The following is a 23,606-nucleotide window of genomic DNA, read 5'->3' as shown; positions in this document are numbered from 1 at the left end:
GAGTAACAAGTGGAAAAGGGAATGGTGCAGGCTTTGAACATGGATCTGGTAATGTGGAGAAGGATAGGGTCTATCCGGTAATGCTCCTAAACTCTCAGATATTTGAGCAAGTTACTTTCATCCAAATGAGAAACAGAAATAGGCAGAATGGCCAAAATAATGGGGGGAAAAAACCCCAAACCACCCGAGTGTGAATAGTAATCAACCATCTGGCAAACGATGTGAAGATAAAACACTCCGGTCTGACTCTGCCTTTACTCTCAGCTGAGTTCAGAGGGAGCTGGCAGCACCCTGCTCCTTTCAAAATCAAACTCAAGGGCAGGGCGACATCGCCGCATCCATCTGCGCCGCTCCACGCTGCTCAGGCGAGGCTGGGTCCGCGCGTACCTGCCCGCAGCGTGTCCGAGCAGCCGTCCCTCTCACGCTCATCCCAGCTCAGCGGGAAGCTGAAGGCAGAACAGATGCATAGGAGCTTGAAACGTTGGCCCCAAGAGAGCCTCTGGGTTAGAGAGCTCAACCTGAGCCGTGCTGGTTTGGGGCCAAAACTGTCCTAAAGTTAACAGAGAGTTTTGAAAACGAAGACTGTAAGCCCTGAGGGCTCAGGGGGCCCTGAACCAGCAGGGTGGCTCCTTGGAAAAGTCAGAAGAAAGTTACTGCAAAGCACTCTCCCCGGTTTTCGAGGCGGTTTCGGGCTGGCTGCCTGCTGCCCAGGTGCGGGGTGAACCTGGCCGTGACGCAGGAGACATCTGCCATCTCCGCTGCCTCCGTTAACGTGTTTCTCTGAGACTATCTGCTGCTTCGTGTATGATAACCAGGTTTCAAATACATGAATGTTTCTAGGTTTTAAGACGTGATTTAATAAAAAGAGATGTTTCTGGGAAAGCAGGTTTTCTCTCGTTTGGTTTTTTTGTTGTTGTTGTTGTTGTTCTCTGGCTGAGTTTTTAGACCCAGGAAAAGCCACTTGGCAGATGCTTTGCTGTGCTGGCAGGCGAGGGAGATGCAGGCGCTGGGCACCTCTGAACGGCAGCAGCCAGGGAAAGGCTGAAAACTCGAGAGCAGAGCTCCATAGGTGCGCGAGGCCTGGATGAGGGCCGTGCCCCGGGAATCAGCACGGCGCAGGGCAGTTAAAAGGGGAGAAAGGTAAAAACTCCTGATGCTATAAACAAGGGACCAGCTGAGAGAGGCAAATCCAGTGGCGGGGATGGTCTGGGGTGATGCGCAGTTCCAGCGCTGTCTGCAGCTTAGCGAGAACGGACTGGATCACTAAGGAACTTACGGAGCATTAAGCATTACACCGTCTCCTGGGAGGAAGGCCAATCTCTGAGCACCGTCCTACAAACTGAGAAACAGAGCCCTGGAGAGATTCAAGGGAGGCTAAAGGCCTGATAATCCCTCTGGGGAAAACAGGCCAGCTCCAAAGTAAAGCACGTGGCCAGGAGGGCAGAAGGCATCGAATTCCCATAAGCCACTTTCTTTGTCGCGGGTCTGTTTGAGTTAATTTCCAAAGCGAGCAGGTTTGGCTTGAACTCCCAGCTGCAATTTTCCCCTTTATCTCCAACGCTGACAGTCACCTGCATGTTCACCTTCTGTTAAATGCGGTAAGTGCAGCCCCTCTGAGCAGAGGCAGAGCAAAACAGGCCGGGCAACTCAGTCATTTAAGGCATTTTTCTTCAGCGCTGGGATCTCTCAGCCTTCGTTTCTGCATCCTCCCCATTTGGAGACATTTTTCTCCATGTGCCACCGCAGCGGGGTGGGACGTGCAGTATCCATCTCGGCAGCGTGACAGATGACAGAAATCAATTTAACCCCTCACCACCACCTGCGCAGACAGCTCCTGGCCAGAGGCCTGGCCGCTCTTCTCCCTGAGGCCTTCGCAGAGTCGTTGTGCCCCGAGTACCTGGTGGCCTTTATTCTTTATCCTGGAACCATCCCGTGTCGGCACTGTCCTGTTTTTAAATCAGTGTCGCAGGGTATAAAGTGGAATTTGTTGCAGAAGCCCAGTTACAATGGATTATTTTTACCTGTCGCCGCCTTCCCTCTCCCTCCGTGCTCTGTCGGGTGTGGTGGTGTGATGGGCACAAACCCAGAGCGGGAGCTGCGCAGGCGGAGTTTCGCTCTGCCCTGCAAAAGGGCGAGGAACTGAGCTGTCCCGTGGGGGTTTAGGGTGAATTCACGTGTCTCTGAGTCCTGCTGGGCCCTGCTCTTTCCCTGTTCCCCGTCACCTGGCTGTACTTGGGCTTCTCCCAGCAGATCCTACCGCTGCCAGCCCTGCCTCCTTTGTACGCGGCGTGTGCCACGTCTGGCACTGACGCGTCGTACGCGCCGCATCCCGCTGCCGACTCCGCAGCCGCGTCAGCCGTGCCCTGGAGCAACCGCTGAGCCACGCTGCCGAGGCACCGGGACTCATGCCTGCGCTACACGGTGGCACTCTGCCATCGCACCCTCTGGGTCCTGTCCCCTGCCGTCGTCACACCTGGGCTTTGTAACTGAGCATTAGTTTCCGTGCCACAATACGAGAGCTGAGCGGGATTCACAGGAGCCTCTCAGTAACCGCACTGGGGCAGTACTCGCGTTAGCCGTGGGGGTAAATACAGCGACGCCGGGGATTAGCTCCAAAGCGCTCGCTTGCCAGCGAGTTTCACTGTCCAGTCCTTAACGCTGTTTCACTGACTCAGCCTAGGAAAGAAACAGTTGACAGAAATGCTAGAAGGCTCTCAAATCTTGACTGGCAGGGGAGGAGATGAATAATGGCTGGATTTATTTTTTTTTGTTATCAAGGCAGGCGGGCATGCAGCGAAACTAGCAGATGTCAGGTTCAGTCCCTACAAAGGGAGGCGTTTTCTTTGCACCAGGTGCAGATAAACTGTGGGATTCATTATTTTAGGATTTATGGGCTTTACACGGGCTCAAAAGCCAACCAGACAAGACCATGAAAGAGAAATCCATTCAGATCTCCCAGTACAAAGGCACATTGTTGGCTCTGTACGTGCCTGAGCCGTGAGTCACCAGAGGCGGGGAAATGTCACTACCGGCTTGCCCGGTCTTTATCCTCAACCCCGGGCACCCACTGTGGCCCCAGGACGCAGGATCGTCCATCGTGGACCAGTGCTTCAGCCGAGTGCAGAGAGTCATGTGTAAACCTTAAACCGCCCTTGTCTTATTTAAGCTGAATTGCAAAAGAGCTGCCTCCTTCCATTTAGCTCTGGTTTGCTGGCTCACAGCAGAGCAGCTCCTCGGGGCACACAGCACATCTGGGCATCGCACGGCTCCCGGCACGCAGGCAGCTTTGGCAACAAAATACTGTTTTCAGTAGTATCGTTTCCGGGTATCATTTGAAGAAGGTGCAATTGCCCTGTTCTGGCACGGCAGTGCAAAGGTAAGAGCCTTATCAGCAGGATACGGTGCTCCTTCCAGTAAACACACCTGTGTTTTCAGCAGCCCGGCTGGAGCGGCGTGCAGTCGCTCACGTTGAGGCAGCCCGGCACGCCGGGGCGCGGCTCCGCAGCTCCCGGCCAGGCCGGGACCTCGGCAAGCTCTGGCCAAAGGTTATTTACGTCACGGCGTGCCATGTCCCCCTCGCCTCCCGGGCTGAGGATTTCGGCACACGGTGTTATCGGAGGTGTGGAAAGTCCTGAGCTGTCGGGCGATCGTTTCCTGATTGCACAGACTTCCCAAAGAAACCCGGCTGGCGGCTGATAACAGGCACCGCCTGGAAATAACGCTGCGGCGGCACTTTTCCCCACGCTTTTGTGCCCAACGAGCAGCCGTCACCCAACAGCGAAGCCGGTGGGAAAAATGTTTTCCCCCTCCGCTGCCGTGTGCCGTGGAAACCCCACTTGTCTCCTCCAGAGCTCCTTAAAACGCTCCCCTGGGGGCCCGATAAGACGCTCCTCCGGTGCCAATGGCTGTTCCTTGCCCGCCATGCCCAGACCCCCGCTCTTCCTCAGGCTGCGGCCGAGCTGACGGTGGGGTGACCCCGAACGGCACCCGTCACCCCGCACGGGCCAGTCCGGGAGGCGAAATGGATGGGGGGGAGGGGGAGAAGAGCAGACGCGGGTGTTTTGGGCAGGGCCGGTCACCGCGGCTCCTGGCCTGCCCCAGCCGAGCCCCCGAGCCCGGCACCCCACTGCCTGGGGGCTCGTGTGCGGGCCCCGGCGGGTCCCCAGCGCCGGCCCGGGCCAGCCGCGCTCCCTGCGCCTCCAGGCGGGTGACGCCGCCCGCCCCAGCGCCCAGCCGCCTCCCCCCCGGGGCTCTCCCCGCCGGGCAGCGCCCGCCACGGCCCCGCAGGGGCGGATCTCTCCGACACCGGCCCCAACGCCGCCGTCACGGCCCGGGCCGCCGCCCGAGGGAGCGACGGGGCCGCCCCCGGCCGCCGGCCCTGTCATGGCGCCCGCCCCGCCCCGCCGAGGGCGGCCCGGGGGCGGTGTCGCGGCCGGCGGCGGGGCCTGCTCAGGTGCGGCGGGCGCAGGCGGCAGCGGCGGCCGGGCAGCGCAGTGCAGTGAGCCCTGTGCCGCCGCCATGAGCAGCGCGGAGCCGGGGCTCGGGGCCGGGCCGCGGGCGCAGCCCGCCTGGAAGCGGGAGATCCTGGAGCGGAAGCGGGCCAAGCTGGCCGGGGCGGCCGGCGGCGAGCCGGAGCCCCCGGCGGGGGAGCGGCTGGTGGTGGCGGAGAGCCTGGGCCCGCTGCGGGAGAACCCCTTCATGCGGCTGGAGAGCGAGCGGCGGCGGCTGCGGCAGGGGCTGCCCGGGCACGACCCCGGGGCGGCGCGGCCGCTGCAGCAGCTGCTGGAGCTGTACAGCGCCGTGCCCGGCATCCGCACCATCCGCGCCGACAACATCCTCATCATCGAGTCCCAGCCCGACGCCGCCGCCTGCTTCGCCGAGGGGGACGCGCTGCCCGCCCGCCGCCGGGACCCGCCCGCCGCCGCCTCCCCGCCGCGGCGCCCGGACCCGCTGCGGGAGCTGCTGGCCCGCCGGGGCGCCGCCCTCGCCGAGATCCGCGCTGACCAGGTCGTTATCTACGAGGCGACCGAGCCGCCGGAGCCGCCCGAGGCGGCCGAGCCGGGCACCGTCAGCCGCCTCCTGGAGAAGTTCGGGCAGCGGCCGCGGGGCCGCCGACGCCGCGGCGGGGAGGCGCTGCCCGGGCCCGGGCCCGGCGCCGTGCCGGGCGGGCCGGCTGCTCCTCCGCAGGTGGGACCGGGCTCCCCCCGCGCCGCGCCGGCTGCTCCTCCGGCGGTGCCGGGCTCCCCCCGGGCCGGGCCTCCCCCCCCGCAGGCGGTACCCGGCTCCCCCCGGGCCCCGGCGCCCCTCCAGCGGGGACCCGGCTCCCCCCGGGCCTCGGCCCCAAAGGCGGGACCGGGATCTCCGCAGGCGGTGCCGGCCGCCCCCCAGCCGCTGCCGGCTCCCCCCCGGGCTGCCCCCCCTCAGCCCGCATCCCCTCGTCCGGCCCCGGCTCCCCCCCGGGCTGCCACCCCCCCGCCCGCGGCCCCGGCTCCCCCCCGGGCCGCAGCCCCCCCGGCGGTCCCAGCCGCCCCCAAGGCCGCAGCCCCCCAGGCCAACTGCTTTCTCCACAAGATCGGCTCCAACTCCTTCACCGTCACCCCCCGGGGCCTGCCCCCCGGCAGCCGCGTCCCCGAGCCCGGCGCTGTCCCCGCCGGCCGTCCCGCGCCGCCCAAGGGGCCGCCAGTGCCATCCGCGCCATCCGCCGGCGCTTCCCATGCCAGAGCCAACGCCAGGAGGCCAAAGCCGGAGGAGGCCGAAGCGGCCGTGTCGCCCCTGCCCAGTGCCAGTCTGGTCCCCAGTGCCACCGGTGCCACCCAGCCGCTCTCCGCCTCTGCCCCCCGGGCTGGGGGCTCCTTCGAAATCCACCCGGCCCCCAAGCCCGACTTGGCTGCCATCCCAGCCCACGACCTGCAGGCCCAGGCCCTGGCCAAGCTGCGCCTGAATTCACGCAATTCCTTCCTCTTCGTGCCCCGCCGGGAGGGCGGCCCGGCTCCGCCACCGGCCCAGAGCGCCAGGCCGGGGCCACCGCCACGGTCTTCGGAGGAGAAGGCACCGAAGGAGCCCCCGAGGGCTTCCGCCCCGGAGCAGGAAGAGCCTGTCGCTTCCCCGCCGGCGCCTCTGGATCCGTTGGTACCTGTGACTTACATCGATGACATCGTGGAGCCGGACAGCGGGGAGATTTCTCCCAGGGCCGGCGCGGCTGCAAGGACGGGGAGCTTGGCAGATCAGCCTGGAGGAGCTGGCCCTGACCTGGAGATGGAGTTTTCCTCCGTGCCCCTCTACAGACCGCACTCTGCCCCCCACCAGAGGGGAGGCAGCACCTTCACTGTCGTGCCCAAAAGGAAGCCCGTCGCCTCGGGGCTGCAGACTCTTGCTGATGCCAGCGGAAGGCCGCAGCGGGAGGAAGAAGAGGAGGAGGAGGAGGAGAGCAAAGGAAAAGGCAAAGCCATGGAGAACGCTGATGGGCCCCAAGTGGGGGTGTCCCATAAAAAGCGCTACCCCACGGTGAACGAGATCGAAGTGATCGGGGGGTACCTGTCCCTGGAGAGGTCCTGCATGAGCAAGACGGGCTCCCGCCGCAAGAAGGTAACTGCCTGGGGCGCCTCTGCGCTGAACAGCCAGGCTGGAAGTAGCTCGGTACTGCTTTTGCCTTGTCTTTCCATGAGGCAGCGGGTGGGAAGACGGGCAATGTTTTTCGGGTCCTTTTGAGAGCCAGAGGCTTGCCCTCAGGGAGGGGGCACTGGGTGCTGTTCCACCAAGTAGACGAGGGTGGGATATGACCTGTGATAACTGCAGGGCCTCTCCCACAGTCGCTTCTTGGAGGTATGATAACGGAAAGTAAAATATTTCAGGTATTTAGAAAACCGAGGTGAGCTGCGTGGTTTGAGCGGCTGTGGCCTTGCCCCCTCTCAGGCTCTGCTCGCTCCGTCTGGCGGGTGTTGGACACGCTGAGCTCCCCGTGCTCGCTGCCCGGCTTGCGACAGTACAGCGGGCAGCGCGGCGGTGGCATCTTCCCCGCGTTACTGATCTATTGATAGAGGCTCGCGAATTAGGTCTCTATTAGGCAGAAAGAGATCAGCAACAACTTAACTCCCCTTGATGGGATTATACCACCTGGTGCTCGTTCTGGATGTGCAGCTATGTCTCTGAAGGTCCGCGAGATGAGATTGCTGCAAGCGTCTTTGGAGCGAATGCCAAGTTTCCTCACTGCTTGGGATCTAACTTAGATACTTGTGAGCCTTAAATTGCGAATTAATCTTTGTATGGCTGGGTGAAATGCATCTGGATGTGATAAAGACACAGTCATGCTGAAAGAGCGGGTTATTTTGCTGTGCTGGAGGAGTAGGCGTGAATTGTTCGGCTCTGAAAGCAGCACACTGAGGTGACAAATCCTGATTTCTAGGTCTGCGATGTGACAAGTTTTTCCATAGCAGGAAGAGTTGTTTGACGTTCCGTTACCTAAATTCGACTAAATATTTGCTGGACTGCATCCACATGGGTGCCTGAGGCACTGAGCATTATAATTTGAGGAAATCCTTTGAATAGGGTGCATCTCATTTAGAAGGGCGGCAGGGACTGCTGTTTCTCATGGCTTTACGTTGTTAAATTCCTTCATAAGAGCACGCAGTCTGTATTAATTTGATCGTGACTAATGCGGGTAGCAGATCTGGAGCACGAGCGCCATGAGGTCCGGAATAAGCAAATAAGCAGGAGTGTTGATTCTCGCTCGGTGCTCCTGCAGCTTTAACTGGTCCTCTGACAGGGAAATGCTTGAGCAGGCTGGAATTGTTCGGCTGCTTAAATACCTGCTGGCTTGCATTGATTCCAGCTGTTTTCTTGGCTCTGCTCAGTTCAGTTTGGGGTATTAACTGGATTTACACCAATTCAGGTGTGTGTTATAAATGGTGAAAATATCAAGACAACGTGTTACGGTTATGGGTACTCTATAGAGCAGAAAATACAGAGGAAACCTCGCGGGACACTCTTATCTAAGTCTGGCTTCTGATGCCGCCGGAGGAGCTGATTCCTCTGTGCAGGGTGGTGCTGTTGGGGCAGCAGCCTTGCTGGTAAAAGAATAAAGCCTCAAGTAAGCAAAACCAATTAAATGGGGCGCAGTGGAAGCCGTCCTGCACAGTACAAAAAGGCGGGAGGGAGGCGAGGACAAGGCTAGTGCAGCGGCTGAATTGTTTCAGGTTGGTCAAACACGGGAACAGGACCCCAGAGAAGCAGCGGCATCTCCATCCCTGGAGCTGTTTGAAACTTGCCTGGGGAGAGCTTTGAGCAGCTCATCAGATCAGCCCTGCTTGGAGCGGGAGTTTGGGCGAGAGACCTCCAGAGGTCCTTTCCCAACCTAGAATATCATATGGTTCTTTGAAGTTTGGTTAACAACTGTTCTGTCTGTTCGGTCTTGGATTTGTGTGACGTTGGGCAGGTCACGGAGCTTCGCCTATGTTCTTATCAGCGTAATAGCATTAACTGTTCCGCTCTGAGGGTGAAGTGTGCTAAATACTGCAAGATGCATATACGACTGTAATGGCGTTCGCTAAGAATTATACGTGGGGGGGATATCCTGCGTGAGAACTTGCATAAAGATCTAGTTTCTGAGAAGAGCGATATTAAAAGGCAAAGGAGGAACCGCCTGTTACATTGCAGAGCTCAGGAGGCTGAAACAAGTGGGGACCCTTCGGAAAATAAGACCCAGCTTAAGGAGAAGTAGTAGAGACACAAGTTTCTGGGTAAAATGAAATGTGGCGATGTAGCGGGAGAAACAAGAGGTTTTCTTTCAGTTCCTTTCCTGCTGGGGTGGCGAGCATGGAGTTTGACTTTGTAGCCAGGGTTTAGAAGATGCTGATGCTGTAGCGAATGGAAAGATTTCTGTTTGCTCTCAACCTAGAGGATGTTTGTGGCTTTTACTCTGGGTAATAAGGCTGAGTGTTGATGCCTGAAAAGGAAGGAGCTAGTATTAGGACGCATTCCTTGGTTTCTTCCCAAGAGATCGCTGTGGGTCGCCAAGGCAACTGGCCAAAACCAAGGGTTCTGTTTTGTAGATATGCTGGGGTTTTCAGAAACTTGATTTTGGCCTGAATTGGACAGAAGCAGGCATTTCCTGTGAGCTGGAAGCTGCAGTTTTTTGTTAAAACTAATGTCCCTTTCTCTTTTGGGGGTATCAAAGTCCAACCTGATGCTGGTTTCAGTGAGCAGCTACCCGGGTCTTTTGGGGTGATGGATGAGCCCACCTCCTGTTGAGCAGCTTCCTTTCCAAACCTCGCCTTGGATTTGCTGAAAGGTCTTTAAGTATACTGCAGGCTCCAGAAAGTGGTGTTTAGTGAAACTTCGATGACTTGGAAAACTTCATCCGCTTGCTGATGCCCAACAGGAATCGGGGTGAGATAAGCAGCAGGTCTGCGCAGCCTGGAAATGCCGCGTTCCTGCAGATCGGCACGTGTCTGTGCTTACAGTCAGGGCTAATGATTTATTAGGAGGGAGAGAGGTGGTCGTGGCAGTTCGACTGATTTTTCTGAGATGCAAAATGTGTTTTTCTTCAAATGCGGAAATTGGGCCTCCCTTTTCTGTCCCCTGACCATGGTAGAGATGCCAGCAAAATGGAGCTGGCTCGGTCCACGTCCTCCATGGTTTTTTGGAGTGGGAGGGTGGCTGGGACAGGGTGGGAGTGGGTTCCAGCGCTGCTCTGGTCTGCGCAGAGCGAGCTCCAGCCCCTGCTCTTGGCTGCGCGGCTGCCGACTGCGGCTGCAGGACTTGCAACTTTGCTGCAGCCTGAGGGATGCTGCTGGTGTTCAAGGCCTTTCAGGAAAAATAGCTTTATTGCTCCTTCCAGACGCTTCAAATATGTGAAGCAGCTGTTTGTTTTGGGGTTGGAGCTGGATCTTGAGCTGATGAGGGAGAGAGAGAAATGCCGTTCCTGTGTCAGAATAAAAAATGGGTTCCCAGCTCACTTGTGCAACTAGGGCTGCTGCGGTGCGACAGTCGTCGATCACCCAGGGCTGTGAAGGTGAACATGGGGTTGTGTACGATGGGACACTATCAAGATCTGCAGGTGGAGGGCAGAGCCCCAGCCGTGCTCGTCCCGGGGCCCGGGCTGCCCATGTGGGCAGGGGGTTTGAGCTCTTGTCCTCCTACAGGTGTTAAGATGCCCTTCAGGACTGTTCATCTACTCCATGGCTGTTTTGAGACCTCTCCAAGCGGTATCACAGTTAGTTCAGGTAAAGCGGTGGGGGTGTGACCTCAGTTTGAAAACCAAGTGATCGTTTGCAGCTTTGAAGGGACGTGCGGGGTTTGAAGCGGAGCGCTGGGCTGGCTGAGCCGTCGGCTCTGACGGCGAGGACAGGATACGTGCGCGGGAGTGGAAGGAGACCTACTGACCTTTATTCTAAACAGGGAGCGGGGAGAGGATGCAGAGCGCTGTTGGTGACCTCTCATCAGTGCTTGTCTTCGTACTCTGTTATTACAGAAGTAGTGAAGACACTTCAGCCTGATAGCAGCCCCAGGAGGAAGGGAAGGCTTTGCTGCAGGATGTGGATCTTTGGGATTTCGGAGGATAAAATCTAGCTCGGCTGAGCTGACAAGAATCAGTCCTGGTTTGGTTATCTGCCAGAATAACGTACAATAAAGTTGTCAGCAAGATAGAAATCTAGGTTTCTGTAAAACATGTGGCTGGCATGTTGGTGCGAGTGATTGGAAAGGACTGCAAACTGCCATGTCATCTGGGGTCCCGAGAAGTAGTCGTCTGTCTTTAGGCTTCATGTCCTCATCTTGTTGGAGGCTGGACTCTGCCCTGAAGGTCCTGTGTGTACAGAATTTGCTTCCTCAGGTCTTGTCTCTCCTGCAGTTCATCCCAAGTCACAGTATGTTTGTCCTCTCCGGGCCCTGGTACCTCCTGGGGATCCTGCAGGACAGGTGACTTCTGGCCAGGCCACCCAAAGTCTTATAAAAAGCAGGACGTGAGAGCCAACAGACATCAGATTGTTGATGGTTTTAATGTTTTTTTGCTTGTCACAGTTGGCAGTTTGCTGAGTGCTGGAAGCTGAGCTGCAGCCTCGTGTGAACAGGGCTTACAAAGAACAAGGTTGCTGAGGTCCGAACAGTTGGAGTCTAATGCTTGCCTGCTTCTTTGCAAAATTGTCTTCAAAGATGTTCAGCTTCAAAAAGTTCCAGCTTATGTGGACTTTAGCACGGTCCATTTTCTAACGTTTTGAGCTGCATAATGCGTGAATACGGCTTCTAAATGCCCACTTAAATGTCTGTTAAGAAATTATTCTAAACATCCCTCAGCTTTTCATCGTGGGCAGGATTGGGCAGCAGTTGTGTTGGTCTAACCTGCTGAACTTCTTGCTCTGTAGCTTTCCGTCTGTTCAGTTCTGCTGGAGATGGTCTCCTGTGAGAACCAGGTGTAGGCTCGAGATGTTGGCAGGGTTGAACACTTCCAGCTATTGCCCAGACCTGTTTGGAGCAAGTCTGAACAGTGTAGAATCTAAATACTGGTGACTGCCTGAAGTATTTTATATAACACAAGTAAATTAACCATAATACAAATAAATTAACCTGGTGGTGGAAGCAAAAACCTCTCTGCAAAAATTACTTCGGTTCCCTTGTCTCTGTGATTCGGAGGCGTCAGGGCGAAGATTTGTGTTGTTTAGCTCTGGGACAGCTGCGTGTTCCTGTTCTATTTTCTGTCTCGTGGCTGTGCTCTGCTGGGGCAGATACATCTGCCACCTTTAAGGAGGGGCTGTAGTATGTATCTGACGCGGAGGTATTGAATTTTTGGTAGATGAGGTCAGCAGTGATGAGTCCCGCTCAGAAGATAGGTGTCTTGGCTGATCAGGCGTGGTCCCTGCCCTGGGAGGCGATCTCCACTGCCTGTCAGATGTGAGCAGGCTGTTTCCCCCAGACGGTGCAATTTCCCTGCCCTTTTCTAATTCTGCTGATTTTTAGCCTATGATGTTGATGGCTGAAGACTCTAGAAATCGGGATCTTGTTGCGGTTCTAGTTTTTAAACCACCTCACAGGCTGCACCTGAGGCTGTCGGTGGGGTGGTAGGTTGTTTTTTGTTTCCCCGTTGTCTGCCAGCTCCTTGAAGTGCCGATACTGTTGTACTAAACCCCCGGCAGAGCAGATGAGTCATATTTATCTCATCTCCATAGTGGGAAATTTTCTGCGACTGAGATTCTCCGTGGCCTCGCCGCTCCCATGCTTCGCCTCGTGCCGCAGCAACAGTTTGAGCTGCTCCCAAATTCCCCCCGGTTCTCCTCCTCCCGTCCCCTGCTTGCCTGCCGCTGTCAGCAGCACCGGGAATGGGACAGAAGAGCTAAAATAGAAACTCTTACGCAAATAAGAGACGAGCCTGCTTTTGAAGCTGGTTAGGACATGCCCAGGGCTCAGCCCGCCCCAGAGCTTGAGAGGAGATTTGGAGTGCTTTGCGCTCTGAATTCTGATCACGCAGATTACAGTTGACGTTATCTTAATCGGTTTCCTTAATCTGTGGACCAGATTGGAGATGGTTTATAATTTCCCACTGTCTCAAGTATTCAGCTTGCCTCGGGTTTTCCTCTGCTCTCTGCTTTTTCCAGTACATGGTCATGGTGTTCCTGAGAAGGGCTGAGGAAGTACACACTCAGGCTGGCTAGGGCAGAAGTCCTGCTTGTCTGTGTTATATGTGGGAAACGGTAGGAAAAATTAAAATAGTTTCCAGGTTCAGTGGCAGTAAAGGAGATCTCGGTAAGAGCTGCTGCAGCAGCATCTCCTTCACCTCTGGGCTTGCGCTCACTCCTCTCCTGGGTGAAACCTGGGCTATTTAAAATCTATTTACAAACCCAGACTTTTTCTAGTGACTGCAGTGAGACGTGGGGATGCCACGAAGGTGTAACGCTATCGCTGTTTGGACAGTTCGTGTGGGAAGAGTCATGCGGAGCGTCTGTATCACACAGAGAAACTTCACAAACACCCTGGGAAAATCTGAGCTGAAGGCACTCGGTGCTGATGTTTTCTGAGCAGCGCCCTTCAGATGATCTTGGGAACTTGGCAGGATGGAGCTGCTGCTTTGAAGGCATTTGGAGGACTCCAGGCAAGCTGAAGGAAATCTCTCAGACATTATGAGAGCAAAACGCTTGCTTGCTTAGGGAAATTGTAGCTTGCAGCTAGTGAAAACGCAGGTCTGAGGGCATATCTGTAAGCCTCATGGTGAACTTGCTGCGCTTAGTCACTTCTCTTCGGGGAAGTCTCTTTTGCATATTAGTAGTACAGAAAAAGGGCAAGAGAGACATGAACTCTGTCATGCAGCTAATCCTGTTCACGCCACTGAAGCCTTTTGGTCCTGAAGTCTAGAATGAGCTCCTTGCCAGGGTGGGGAGTAAATCTGTTCCCAACCTCCCCATATTTCCCAGGAAATGGTGCTCCATCTGTCCCATTCCAGCTGGAGACCGTTCACTTGCACCAAACCCAAGTATTTGTTTGGGCTGCTCTGGTCAGTCTCGCTTGCACGGAAATGTTTGTGGGTGGCATCTCCGTGTTGTAGCCACAAATTGTAGCTCAGAGTTGCCTGTAAAGCAGAATCCTCTGCTGTTCGGGAGTTTTGTGCGTTGTTTATGAAGATACTGAGCCTTGACACTAATTGTATCTTGTTTACGCCTGCTCTCTTTGTGTATTCAGATGAGATTTGTTTCATATATGTAGGGAGATTTCTCCAATTCTTGTGGGCCAAGTAAGTAATATTTGAATTGCTTGTTAAACTGTGGAAGGCTCTGGCTCCTCTGTCCGCAGATGTGCGAAGGAATGAAGGGATCCTTGGCTGAATAGCTGCTTTGTACCCTGCCAGACTGGGACTCCAACTGCCCTGTGGTTGTTTGGGCGCTGGGATCTCTTCTTGTCCGACACAGCCCAGGGAAGAGTTAACAAAGCTGCCTGCCCTGCAGCGCTCTCCAGGACTGTCCCCACCCTGTCACTTTTTTCATCAGGAATTTGAAACTTCCCCATGTCTTGCACAAGGAGTTTAATATTTCGAATCTCCATGCATTGCTCCTATCTACCATGTGCTTCAGCATATTGATTACACAGAGCTGGCTTTGTGGGTTGCCTTGTAAATGGAGACTTTCTTGTTTTGCCTTGTGGCTTGGGAGCTGGGATGCGATCCTGGAGGCAACCTCTCCTTTGCCAGCAACACAGTGCTTCCTTGACATGCTGCTGCTGTAAATCTTCCGTGCTGCTGGCTCTATTCAGTAACTAACTCTGACGCAGTTAATAGCTGAGCAAAGCTCGGTGTTGCTCTTAGGAAACGCTTCTTGGAAAAGCATGATCAAGTGAGCCTGTGGTGGAGCAGCCACCTCCCGTGCCCCAAAACTCTTCTTTTTGTACAGAATGACAGAAAAGTACATTTCTGAAGTGCCATCTGCAGGTTTTTGGGCATACTCAGGGTGCTTCAGCCATAGCAGTGCAGGGTTAATCTGCTATAGGAACCAAGGCTTAAGTCCCCTCCATTCCCAGGGGTACCTGTCAGGGAAAAACCCTTTCTTCCTGTGTCAAGGAAAGGCTTTAGAGGTGCAAAAGCTCCTTATCTTCTCCCGAGTGATAGCAAATGCCTTGGTAATATGCTGATGCTACTGCAGCCCCCAGGGTGCTATTCCAGGCTGCCGCACATAGAGATTGTGCCTGGAGTTATTCAACAGTTTGGGCTGGGACATGACTTTCGGGAGAAGTACAGGCATGTAAGCTCATTGGTAACTCCTATGAAATGGCTTATTTCCCCAAAGATCCTTTATCTAAAAGTTTCAGAGAGAAAACTGCATCACAGGGGAGTTGTCGAGATCATTGACTGCAGGTTGTAATGAAAAAAATGAAGGTTGCTGCAGAGGTATGCAGTTTATGAACTGCTCCTCCACCTCCTTTTACTCAATCTGCAGATCTGGGAGATTGGTCAGCGCGGGTCGGATGGAAAGACCAGGGTAAACCCTTTGGGGATCTTTGTCCACCATAAAATAACTGCTTCTGCCCTCTGTTCCCAGTCTCACAAGCAGTTATTTGTCTGTGCAGGGACCTTCCTTCTCACCCCCTGGCAGCGTGGGGCTGGGAGGTTGTTCTGTGTTAAGAGACCCTCCTCTTCACACGGATCCCGAGCTCCGCTGGGCAGAGCCTCCACCAACCTACCGAAGGGTTTTGGTGCTTGAGGAGCTTTCTGCCCAGCCTGGGGGGCTGTCTCTTGCAAACCTCTGTGGGATGCTCTGTGTCAGCAGGCTTCCTGATGCACTCCCAGCTGTCTGCTGCAGCAGCGTTCAGGTATCTGGTGTGGTGTCTTGTGCTTTTGTCCCGTTGACCAACTCTTTAGCCAGCCGGTGCAGCAGCAAATGTAGCAGAGCTCAATGTAAGGCTGCGCAGACGCACAAGGTTCTTCAAAACACTGGGTTTGTTCCTGCGTCTTCTCTCAGAGCTATCAATCATTCGCTCTTTCGTATTCACGCTGAATTGTTGTCCACCCTTCCTGCAGGTATCAGCCGAAACCCTCCCGCTGCTGTAGCTGGGAAAGGAGGAGGCATTTGATTGACCAGGTGTGAAAAGCTGCTTTGAATCACACCCAGCAGCCCGTTGGCAGCCCATGCATGTCCTAGGGCGTCAGTGCAGTCCCTAACTTTGTCACTTCAGGATTATATTGCTTGGAGAGAGAGGATGATTAGAGGAAAATGAGTACCTGAAGAGAGCAAATCTTGATCCCTGCTGCTACTCAGCTTTTGGATCTTGTGAAGTACTTGGGTAGCAGAACCACGTTACCGATAAATTGCTGTGTCCCTCTTGTCGCCACGCAGCAGCCACTGCCCTCTTATCTAGTCCGCAGCAGCAGCGCGGTGGGTTTGGACGTGCTGGAGGTGCTGTGTGGTGTTAGCAGGGGTAGGAATAAACTCCAGCTTGTGCTTCACGGCTCGCCATCCCGTCTGGCTCCTCCGCGCACGGAGCGGGGCCGGCAGCGGGGCCCCTTGCAGCCTCCCGTGAGAGCCACGGGTCTGGGAGACGGCTGTTGGCAGTCGCTCGGCGGGGAAGGGAAACGGGCTCGGTTGTTTTCAGTCCCACTGTAAGCTGCTACGATGGGGATCAATATGCTGACTCTGACTCTCCTTGCTGGAATATAGTTAAAGGGTGATTTATTTCTCTTTTTTCTTTTAATGCCTGGAACATTTTTTTTTTCCTTACTATTATAAGGTGAGGATTTGGATTGCCAGAGGGGTTCCTGTTTAAAAGGTGTAGAACACCCTACATTATCACTTTGGCTATGCCATATCTGCCAAGAAGCAAATGTGGTAACGGGTGGAGAAGAGAAAAGCCACACTGAAGAGATTGCTTCTGGAGCTGAGGATGCAGATTAACCCCTTCATTTGCTCCTGAGACTTCTGGAGATATCCCTGGTCTGTGAGAAGCCAGCGGGTGTTTGTGCTTTCATTAACTGTGGGGTCTTGCAGGCTTTCCCACCTCAGCTTTTGGAGGCGAGGTGTCTGTTGACTTTCATTGTCCGTGTTGCAGGTTGGTTTCTGTAAACTGGTTACCTTTATTTCTAATATGTCTCTGTACATGGGGGCTCTTTTGTTGCTGGTCTGGGTGCAGACTGGCTCCTGGCAGCCTGCGCCCCCGAAACAAGGTTGGCTTTTTCTTTTCTAAGTGAGCCCTGTGTGACTACTCAGATGTACGCTTGTTGGGCAATGTTTACCCTGGCTTCTCTTTCCTGGGTACTCTCTTACTCATTACTGTTCAAATCCTTTTAAAATAAATTATTTTATATGGCAACAAGAATCTGGTGGCTGAACAGCATGATATTCCCTGAAAAGCCTGCCTTATTCTTCTCAGTGTGGCTCTGATTGCTGGGCAGAGTGTTAATGTATAACTATATGGGTTTGGGATGGACCCTGGTTTTGTGACACAGTTCTGGGTGAAGCATTCAGCTGAGGAAATAGTGACAAATCCCTGCAAACATCCACAGCTGAAGGGTGCAAAATTCTTCCTTTCCACAACTGGCAGCTGCCGTTGGGCAGAAACGGGGGAAGCGCTGCTGAGACGGGACGAGCGGAGTTCTCTGGCTGGGCTCGAGTGGGCTTGGCTCTTCTGGGATACATTTTTCTTCTAAAGAAAATGACCCCTGTCGCCTTTTATGTTTCCATAAAAGTCTATATGGTCTGGCAAGCGGCTGCTGGCTGTGCAAACCTGTTGTCTGTGCCATTACTGGGCTCTTGATTTTTCTTTATAGATGGTTCCTGGGGCCGAATCTGCCCGTGTTCAGTACGCACAGTGCTCAGTTGTGCTCATCAGCTGCTCAGAGGGTTTCTTAAGGCAGCTGTGTTGACCCATGTGTCCCCTAGTTTTGCCTGAATAAGTTGCCCAACATCTTCACTTGGATCAAGCAGAGCTGCTTTGTGCTTCCCCTGAAAGCCCCTCGTGCCTGGGGAGGGCAGCTCGAACCCAGGCGATGCCACGGCCGGTTTATCGCTTTGAGTTTTGGGGCTGCTTTTAGGGCTCTCGCCCTGCATGGGCAGGGTTGACCGAGCGCCCCGGGGGACTCTGCAGGTGCGGGGAAGGCGGCCGCTCATGCAGAGCCTGTTTGCTGGAGTCCCGGTTGTTCCTCCGGTGTTTGCTTTGCCTGGGTGCGTCCGAGCGCTTTATTGCAGCGCGGCCGCAGGGCTCTTCCTGCTTCTCGGCAGCGGTGCACTGGGTGCAGGGGGGTGGGACGCTCCCGCAGAGCAAGCCAGCGTGGGTTTGGGGGGGGCTTGCGCCGGGGTGCACTCATGCCAAGCAGGACTGCCTGGTGTCGGCCTTCGCGTAGGCTGTGGTGGCCCAACTGGAGGTCTTGCTGAAGCAGCAGATTATCTTGTTACGAGCTCTCTCCCGCTGCATGCGTGGGGCTGGCACCGCCGTGGTTAATGATTGCTCTTTTTGAATAGCTTCAAGATTGCCTCCTACGGCGTTGCGGCCTCTCTGCAGCGGGTACCTGAGAAACCCCGGTGGCAGAGCGTTCTGCAGGACACCCGGCGCCGGGCAGTGAGCGTGGCCCGAGTCAAATGGGCTGTGGGCGAGTGGGAGCTGCTTTAGTCCAAGGCTTAGGCTGGGCTGTTGGCACTGGGCACTGCCTTGGGGGGTGTCTCCTGGTCATTTCTGCTGCTTTCTCTTTGGTTTTACTCCCTGGTGAGGCTGTTTTCTCCTTTTGTGCTACACACAGCTTTGGTCCAAACTGGGCTCAAAGTAATTTTTCTTAGAGATTTCCTCCTGATAGCAGAAAAACAGGAAAACTTAGTTCCATCTCCCAAGCTTAAATTGTAAAAACAAGGCACGTCTCTCCTGTCCCCTTTATTTTCCGTGTTTAGCCAAGTACTTTGTGCCCCTCAGCGCAGTTGCCAGCACTGGTAAGCGGCCTGCGTGCGGCGTCTGGTTCTGGGATAGCGTCCGAGCTTCCAGGAGCCCTGGGCACCTCCACCCTCGTGGCCTTCGTGCCTGGCAGCGTGGCTCGTCCCTGCAGTACAGACGCCACATTGTGAGCAGTCGCGGCCCGCTCCGCTGCCTGGCTCGGATCAGGGAGCATCTAGGTCAGCAGCAGGGGTGAGAAATTCAGGGAACAGCAACTGGGATGCTCTGATCTTCAAGGTCATTTTATTCCAACCCCTTTTCTCTGAAATACAACCATTCCCCTCCCTGCGTGTCATCTGGAGAAGGTCGGAGCGGCTCTGGCCAGGGCTGGGGCAGGGAATGGGGAAAGGCAGCTGCTTGTCCTCTCTGTTATTTCCATCCTTCCTTCTCCTGGGAGCGCGGGGAAGGGAGCCAGCCTGTGTCCGAGTTACAATCCCAGACTCGGGCAGAGTCGCCCGCAGCTCCATCGTGTGTTTTTTGCAGTGCGGAGGAGGCATTAGGTCCTCACGCTGTTACCTGGATTTGATTCAAGCTCCTCTCATTGCTCTTCCGAAAAGCAGCAGTGAAATGCTCGCTGTCTTGCCTTGAAAACCTGGTGTATTTTGTGTATGAGGGAAGCTGCAAATAAGGCACGTGGGGCAAATGTGCTGCACTTTCCTCTGGCCAGTTATTACACAGCATCAGAAGAGATCTGAACCATCCCGCTCCTACCGCCTGTCACAAGCAACCACGTCCTTTTAATTCTGTTCAGAACCCTCTTAACTCAGTTTTAAATGTAGTTAGAAGTAAAGGGATCACAACACCCTTCTAGGCAGCTGGTCCTGAACCTTGATCCGCGTTGGCTAGATACTTCCTACTTTTGGCATAAATTTCTTCCTGGCAAGCTTATCCTCCTTGTTTGTCTGTTGTATGCTGGCATCAGCAGTTCTTCTCTGCTCCTTGGTGTTTATTTTCTTGGTGTACTTAAAAAGCGCTTTTATGCTTTTTCTCAGCCTTCATTTTTGCTAGTGTGAACAGGCTGAATCTCCCCTCCACCCGCTGAGTTGACTTTTAACCAGCTCCTCTAAGCAGAACGGTAGGTAATGATTAGGACACATAAGGCTGCAGGGGAGCAACCCCTTCCCTCCGCTTTTCCTCTCAACGTGGAAGAGGACGTCTGGAGTTACCGTGTCTGGGTTTGGGCGTCCTGCTGCAGGATAGATGCAGAAACTGGAGCAAGTCCAGCGGAGGCTACCAAACTCTCCTGGGGCTGGGGGCAATGGCATATGAGGAGAAGCTGAGGGAGCTGGTTTGTTCAGCCTGGAGGAGAGAAAGTCCAGTTGCTGCCTTCCACTACCCGCGGGGTGTTACAGGCAGGACGGAGCCAGGCAGTCCCTATTCCCAGGGGACATGCCCTGCTTTATTCCCGGTTTATTTAAGCAGCATCCTAATGATGATTACAGTCCGGTAGCCAATCCAAAATTTTCTTGCTCAGTTATTCACAGGTGATGAACTTCTCTTAGAGCAAGGGTTGATCTTAAACACTGTCCCATTTCTAGTGTTCTTGCTCTCCAGTTTTCTGAGTAACCCATAAAATTCTGTTTTTTCCTCGATGAACTCCCATGTTGGGGTCATCTTCGTTCTCAGTCTCCCAGTTATTGAGCAAAAGTCACTAGTGAGAATACTGAATAAACCTGGTTTCAAAACAGAACCTTTAAGTACCTCCCACTTGTCCAGTATTTTCCCTCTCCACCACCACCTGTTACCATCTCTCCTTTAGCTGCTTCCATCTTCTCACTTTTGGTATTAAACCCTGTTTTTATCTAGCTTAAATAGCTTTTTGCCGGGATGTCCTCCCAAAAATGTAGTCCTGATCACGGATGTTTCTACTGTCTAGAGAGCATGGGTACACAAATGCATTGGCAGGCATTAGCGATGTCACCTTTCCAACGTGTGGATGCTTTCCTGTCCTCCTTGGCAACACTGATCCCTCTCGAGGGACACGCCAGCAGCTCCTCCTGGCTGCTGGGCATCACAGTGTGAGATGGTGGCACAGTGTGTGCCGGGGCAGAAAGCCAGAGGTCCTCTCGACCTCTCAGCCTCCTGACTCCATCCCACGTATTTGGCTCTCTGCCTTCGCGGTTTCTCTCAGCGCGGTAAGATTCGGCAAGGTGTGTGGGGAAAGGTGGGGGATGTGTAATGGCTCCTCTAAACCAGGGTGAAGCCCTGGGGTGGGAGCTGGTCTTTGTTGGAGCAAATATTATGATCATGGGTTTCTTGTGCTGCTTTCTAATAATTCTCCTTTGCTGTTGTCTAGATGAAGATCTCTTTCAATGAGACAAGCTTGCAGACTATGTTTGAGTACCCGTCAGAGAGCTCACTGGCAGAAGAGGAGGAGGAGGAGGAGGAGGAGGAAGAGGAGGAAGGACATGCTTCTGAAACAGAGGAGGATAAGTCTTGCACCTTTTACATTCCACGCCCAAATGGCACTTTGCATCCCAATACACCTAACTCAGGTGAGCGAGGCACTGTGTTGGCACTGTGGGGTCATTGGGGGTGTCTGACACTGTCCACGTTTCCTCCAGACCCTCATGGGGCTCCACACAGGTGGAAATGGTAATGGAGGTGACTTCTGACAGCAGAATTGGGGCTCGGTGGGGACAGGGCTTGAACCAGACCAGGGAACTGCAGATGGGCAGCTTCCATGCTGTCCCTGCCAGGATCCTGATCCCGTTTCCTTTTGGGGCAGTGAGAAGTATTCACATCGGCTTTGTCCTTCCAGCAGATTTATCCAGCTACACCCCAAAGCACTCCGTGAAGTTCAGCGAGTGGCAGGAGCAGAAATATGAGGAGATGCCTGCTGCAGAGGGACCCCTCCCAAAGGAAGCTGACTCCCATGGGAACCAAGTCATGGTGAGACTTTAAATAAGCAGGTCTTGGCTTTATCCTGCTGTGCTCTTATCCCAGCGCTCGGGTTGGTCTGGACAGCGGATGGGATGGGATGTGCCTTCCACTGAACACCCGTGTGTGTGTGTGTGTGTGCTGCCCACCGCTCACAAGGATCTACACAAGGTCCCAGTGCCACTAGCAGACCTGCCTCTCCCTGTATGCGTAAAGGAGACTTAAGGCAGCTGGTGCACTTTGTACTCCAGGGCACGTTTGGAGGGGGGAATTAAATGTGCTCGTTAGCCCCGGGCAAGGTGCCAGCGCAGCCTTCACCGTCCAAAGGCGTGGGTACTCATTTGCTCTGGATTTGATGACACCTCCATGTCAACTCTGCTTTCTCCACAGCTCACCCCAGCAGAGAAGGGCGGACTCTCCGATTTCAGCAGCGAGCCTGCTCTGTATTTTTGATTGCTTCATCTTCTAGCCTGCAGCAGCGGCTGCTGGACAAAACGCGTCAGTGCACCTTCCAGATGTCCATGCAAGCACCACGGAAATAAATAAGCTTCTGGGTCCCTCCCTCACCACAGTTTCTGTTGGATCCTGATGCCAAGGGTGGACTAGATGCTATTGGGCATCTTTGGAGAATATTTGCACTGGACTCTGGGACCTAACTACTGCTTTTAAGGCGTATGATTTATTCTACCTGTGGCCTTGCATATTCCTTGTTCAAGATCAGCTGCCGATTAGGCAAGCATCTTAAGAACAGATCTGTAACCCCAGGATGGATGTAGGTTCTCTCAGTGCTTATCCGAGTCCGCCCATCCAGGCACTGCATGGGGTCTGGACGGCTTTTGTAATACTTCTCCCATCAGAGGCCCCAGCGAAGAAGGGTTCTGGAGTTGGAGCACTGGGAGTGTCTGGGCAGGTAGCTGGATTCACAGAAGCGGTTGTGATTTGACAGCTCGATTGGGTGTCAGTTTGGAAAACCCTTGAAGGTTTGTGGTTTGGAAAACCATTGAAGGTTCATGGTTTGTTCTCAGCATGTTTCTGGGTCTAGTTTCACTGAACCATCATGGGACTGATGTGCCAGTTACGTCCTTGCAAAGGAAGGTGAACGCACTGTGTGAGGGATGGGAAGGGGGATAAATGCCTTTAGCTTTAGGTGTCATTTTTGCACTGATCTGTAAAGAAGCGTCCAGACTGGCGTGAGCCGCTTGAAGATTCCCAAACATTGGCCATAGCTTTGATCTGTCCATACCCGGCTCTGGCGTCCAGCCTCGCAACAGCTGAGCGTGCTTCAGTTTGCCAGTGCCCCTTGTTGCTTTGTTCCAGCGTCTGACGGGGCCAGGCCCAAGATTTATCTGTCTTGGTTGGCGGGGAGGCTTCCTTCTAGCCATGCTTGCTCTGCTCCTCTAATGCAAAGCACAGGAGGGCTGTTTCACTCCTTTATTCTGCAGAACTTGAACAAGGAATATGGTTTTTTTTTCTAGGATTTTTATAGTTCTATTGTAATTGTTTAATGCAGCCAATATGCAAAAGAATCTGCTAGACTCCTCCATTTAAGTTTTCTACTACTGTAAACTCAGGGTCGAAATTGCACTCTGGAAAAGACGGAACACTGCTGCTAACGTGATTTGTACTGCTGGGATTAAAAGAGAATGCGGTTGGAATAGATACGGCCTCTTTGGGCTTCGTGAAATGAGTGGTACCCCAGAGTGTGGCTCTATCCAAAGGAACAGGCTGGTATCTTTGATTAAATTTGATACTTTTATTGGTTTGTCTGTTATACATAGGTGGTGAATGTCTAGTCAAGCTGATGCTGGACTGTGAACTGAAAATGCTCTCCATACCTTGCACTGGTTTTGGTGTATATTGTACCAGCAGGAAGAAGGTTATTCTGCTGAAAAACACAGTCAAGACTAAACGTTAGGACACACCTACTTCTAGCTGTTCTCCTCTTCTGCCCTGGGTGCCTAAGTATTTCTGGAAAGATAACACAAAAAAACCCACCAAAACCCACAAAAAACTCAGCGGTTTGTTAGATGTTGGCTGGAGGGGCCACAAAGGAACGCTTCCCGCCTCCTTGCGCTCCGAAGGCTTGTCCTTTTCAAGCGAACTGGAGATCTGCTCCCCGCATGACCTCCCGGGAGCAGTGGGTGGCCGGCAGCGCATCTGCATCCGACGTGGCACGAGTGCTGTGGAAAGAGCAGTGAGTCCCATGTGCTGAGGCTTCTCCCGTTAATGAAACACTGCAGGACAAGATGCTGAGACTGGGGTAGAAGGAGGAAAAATGCAGGACTGCTAGGGACCGCTAGATTTAAGGGATGAGTAAGTTACCAGATAGGCAGAGTTAGGCA

At 54.3% G+C, this 23,606-nt stretch overlaps 1 protein-coding gene across 1 annotated transcript; it reads left to right on the top strand.

Moving 5' to 3' along the window:
- Positions 1-4,518: 4,518 nt before the first annotated feature.
- TPRN (taperin) lies at positions 4,519-22,888 on the top strand (the record flags this gene model as incomplete). Its single annotated transcript, XM_082327225.1, has 5 exons — positions 4,519-5,187; positions 5,272-6,585; positions 20,681-20,879; positions 21,146-21,276; positions 21,655-22,888. 5 exons carry the CDS (start codon positions 4,519-4,521, stop codon positions 21,715-21,717), a joined length of 2,376 nt encoding a protein of 791 aa, XP_082183351.1. The 3' UTR covers positions 21,718-22,888.
- Positions 22,889-23,606: the final 718 nt, after the last annotated feature.

This window comes from Platalea leucorodia, assembly GCF_965183815.1.
Source record: "Platalea leucorodia genome assembly, chromosome: 15".
Taxonomy (NCBI): Eukaryota; Metazoa; Chordata; class Aves; order Pelecaniformes; family Threskiornithidae; genus Platalea; species Platalea leucorodia.
This window is presented reverse-complemented; position numbering and strand designations above follow the sequence as displayed.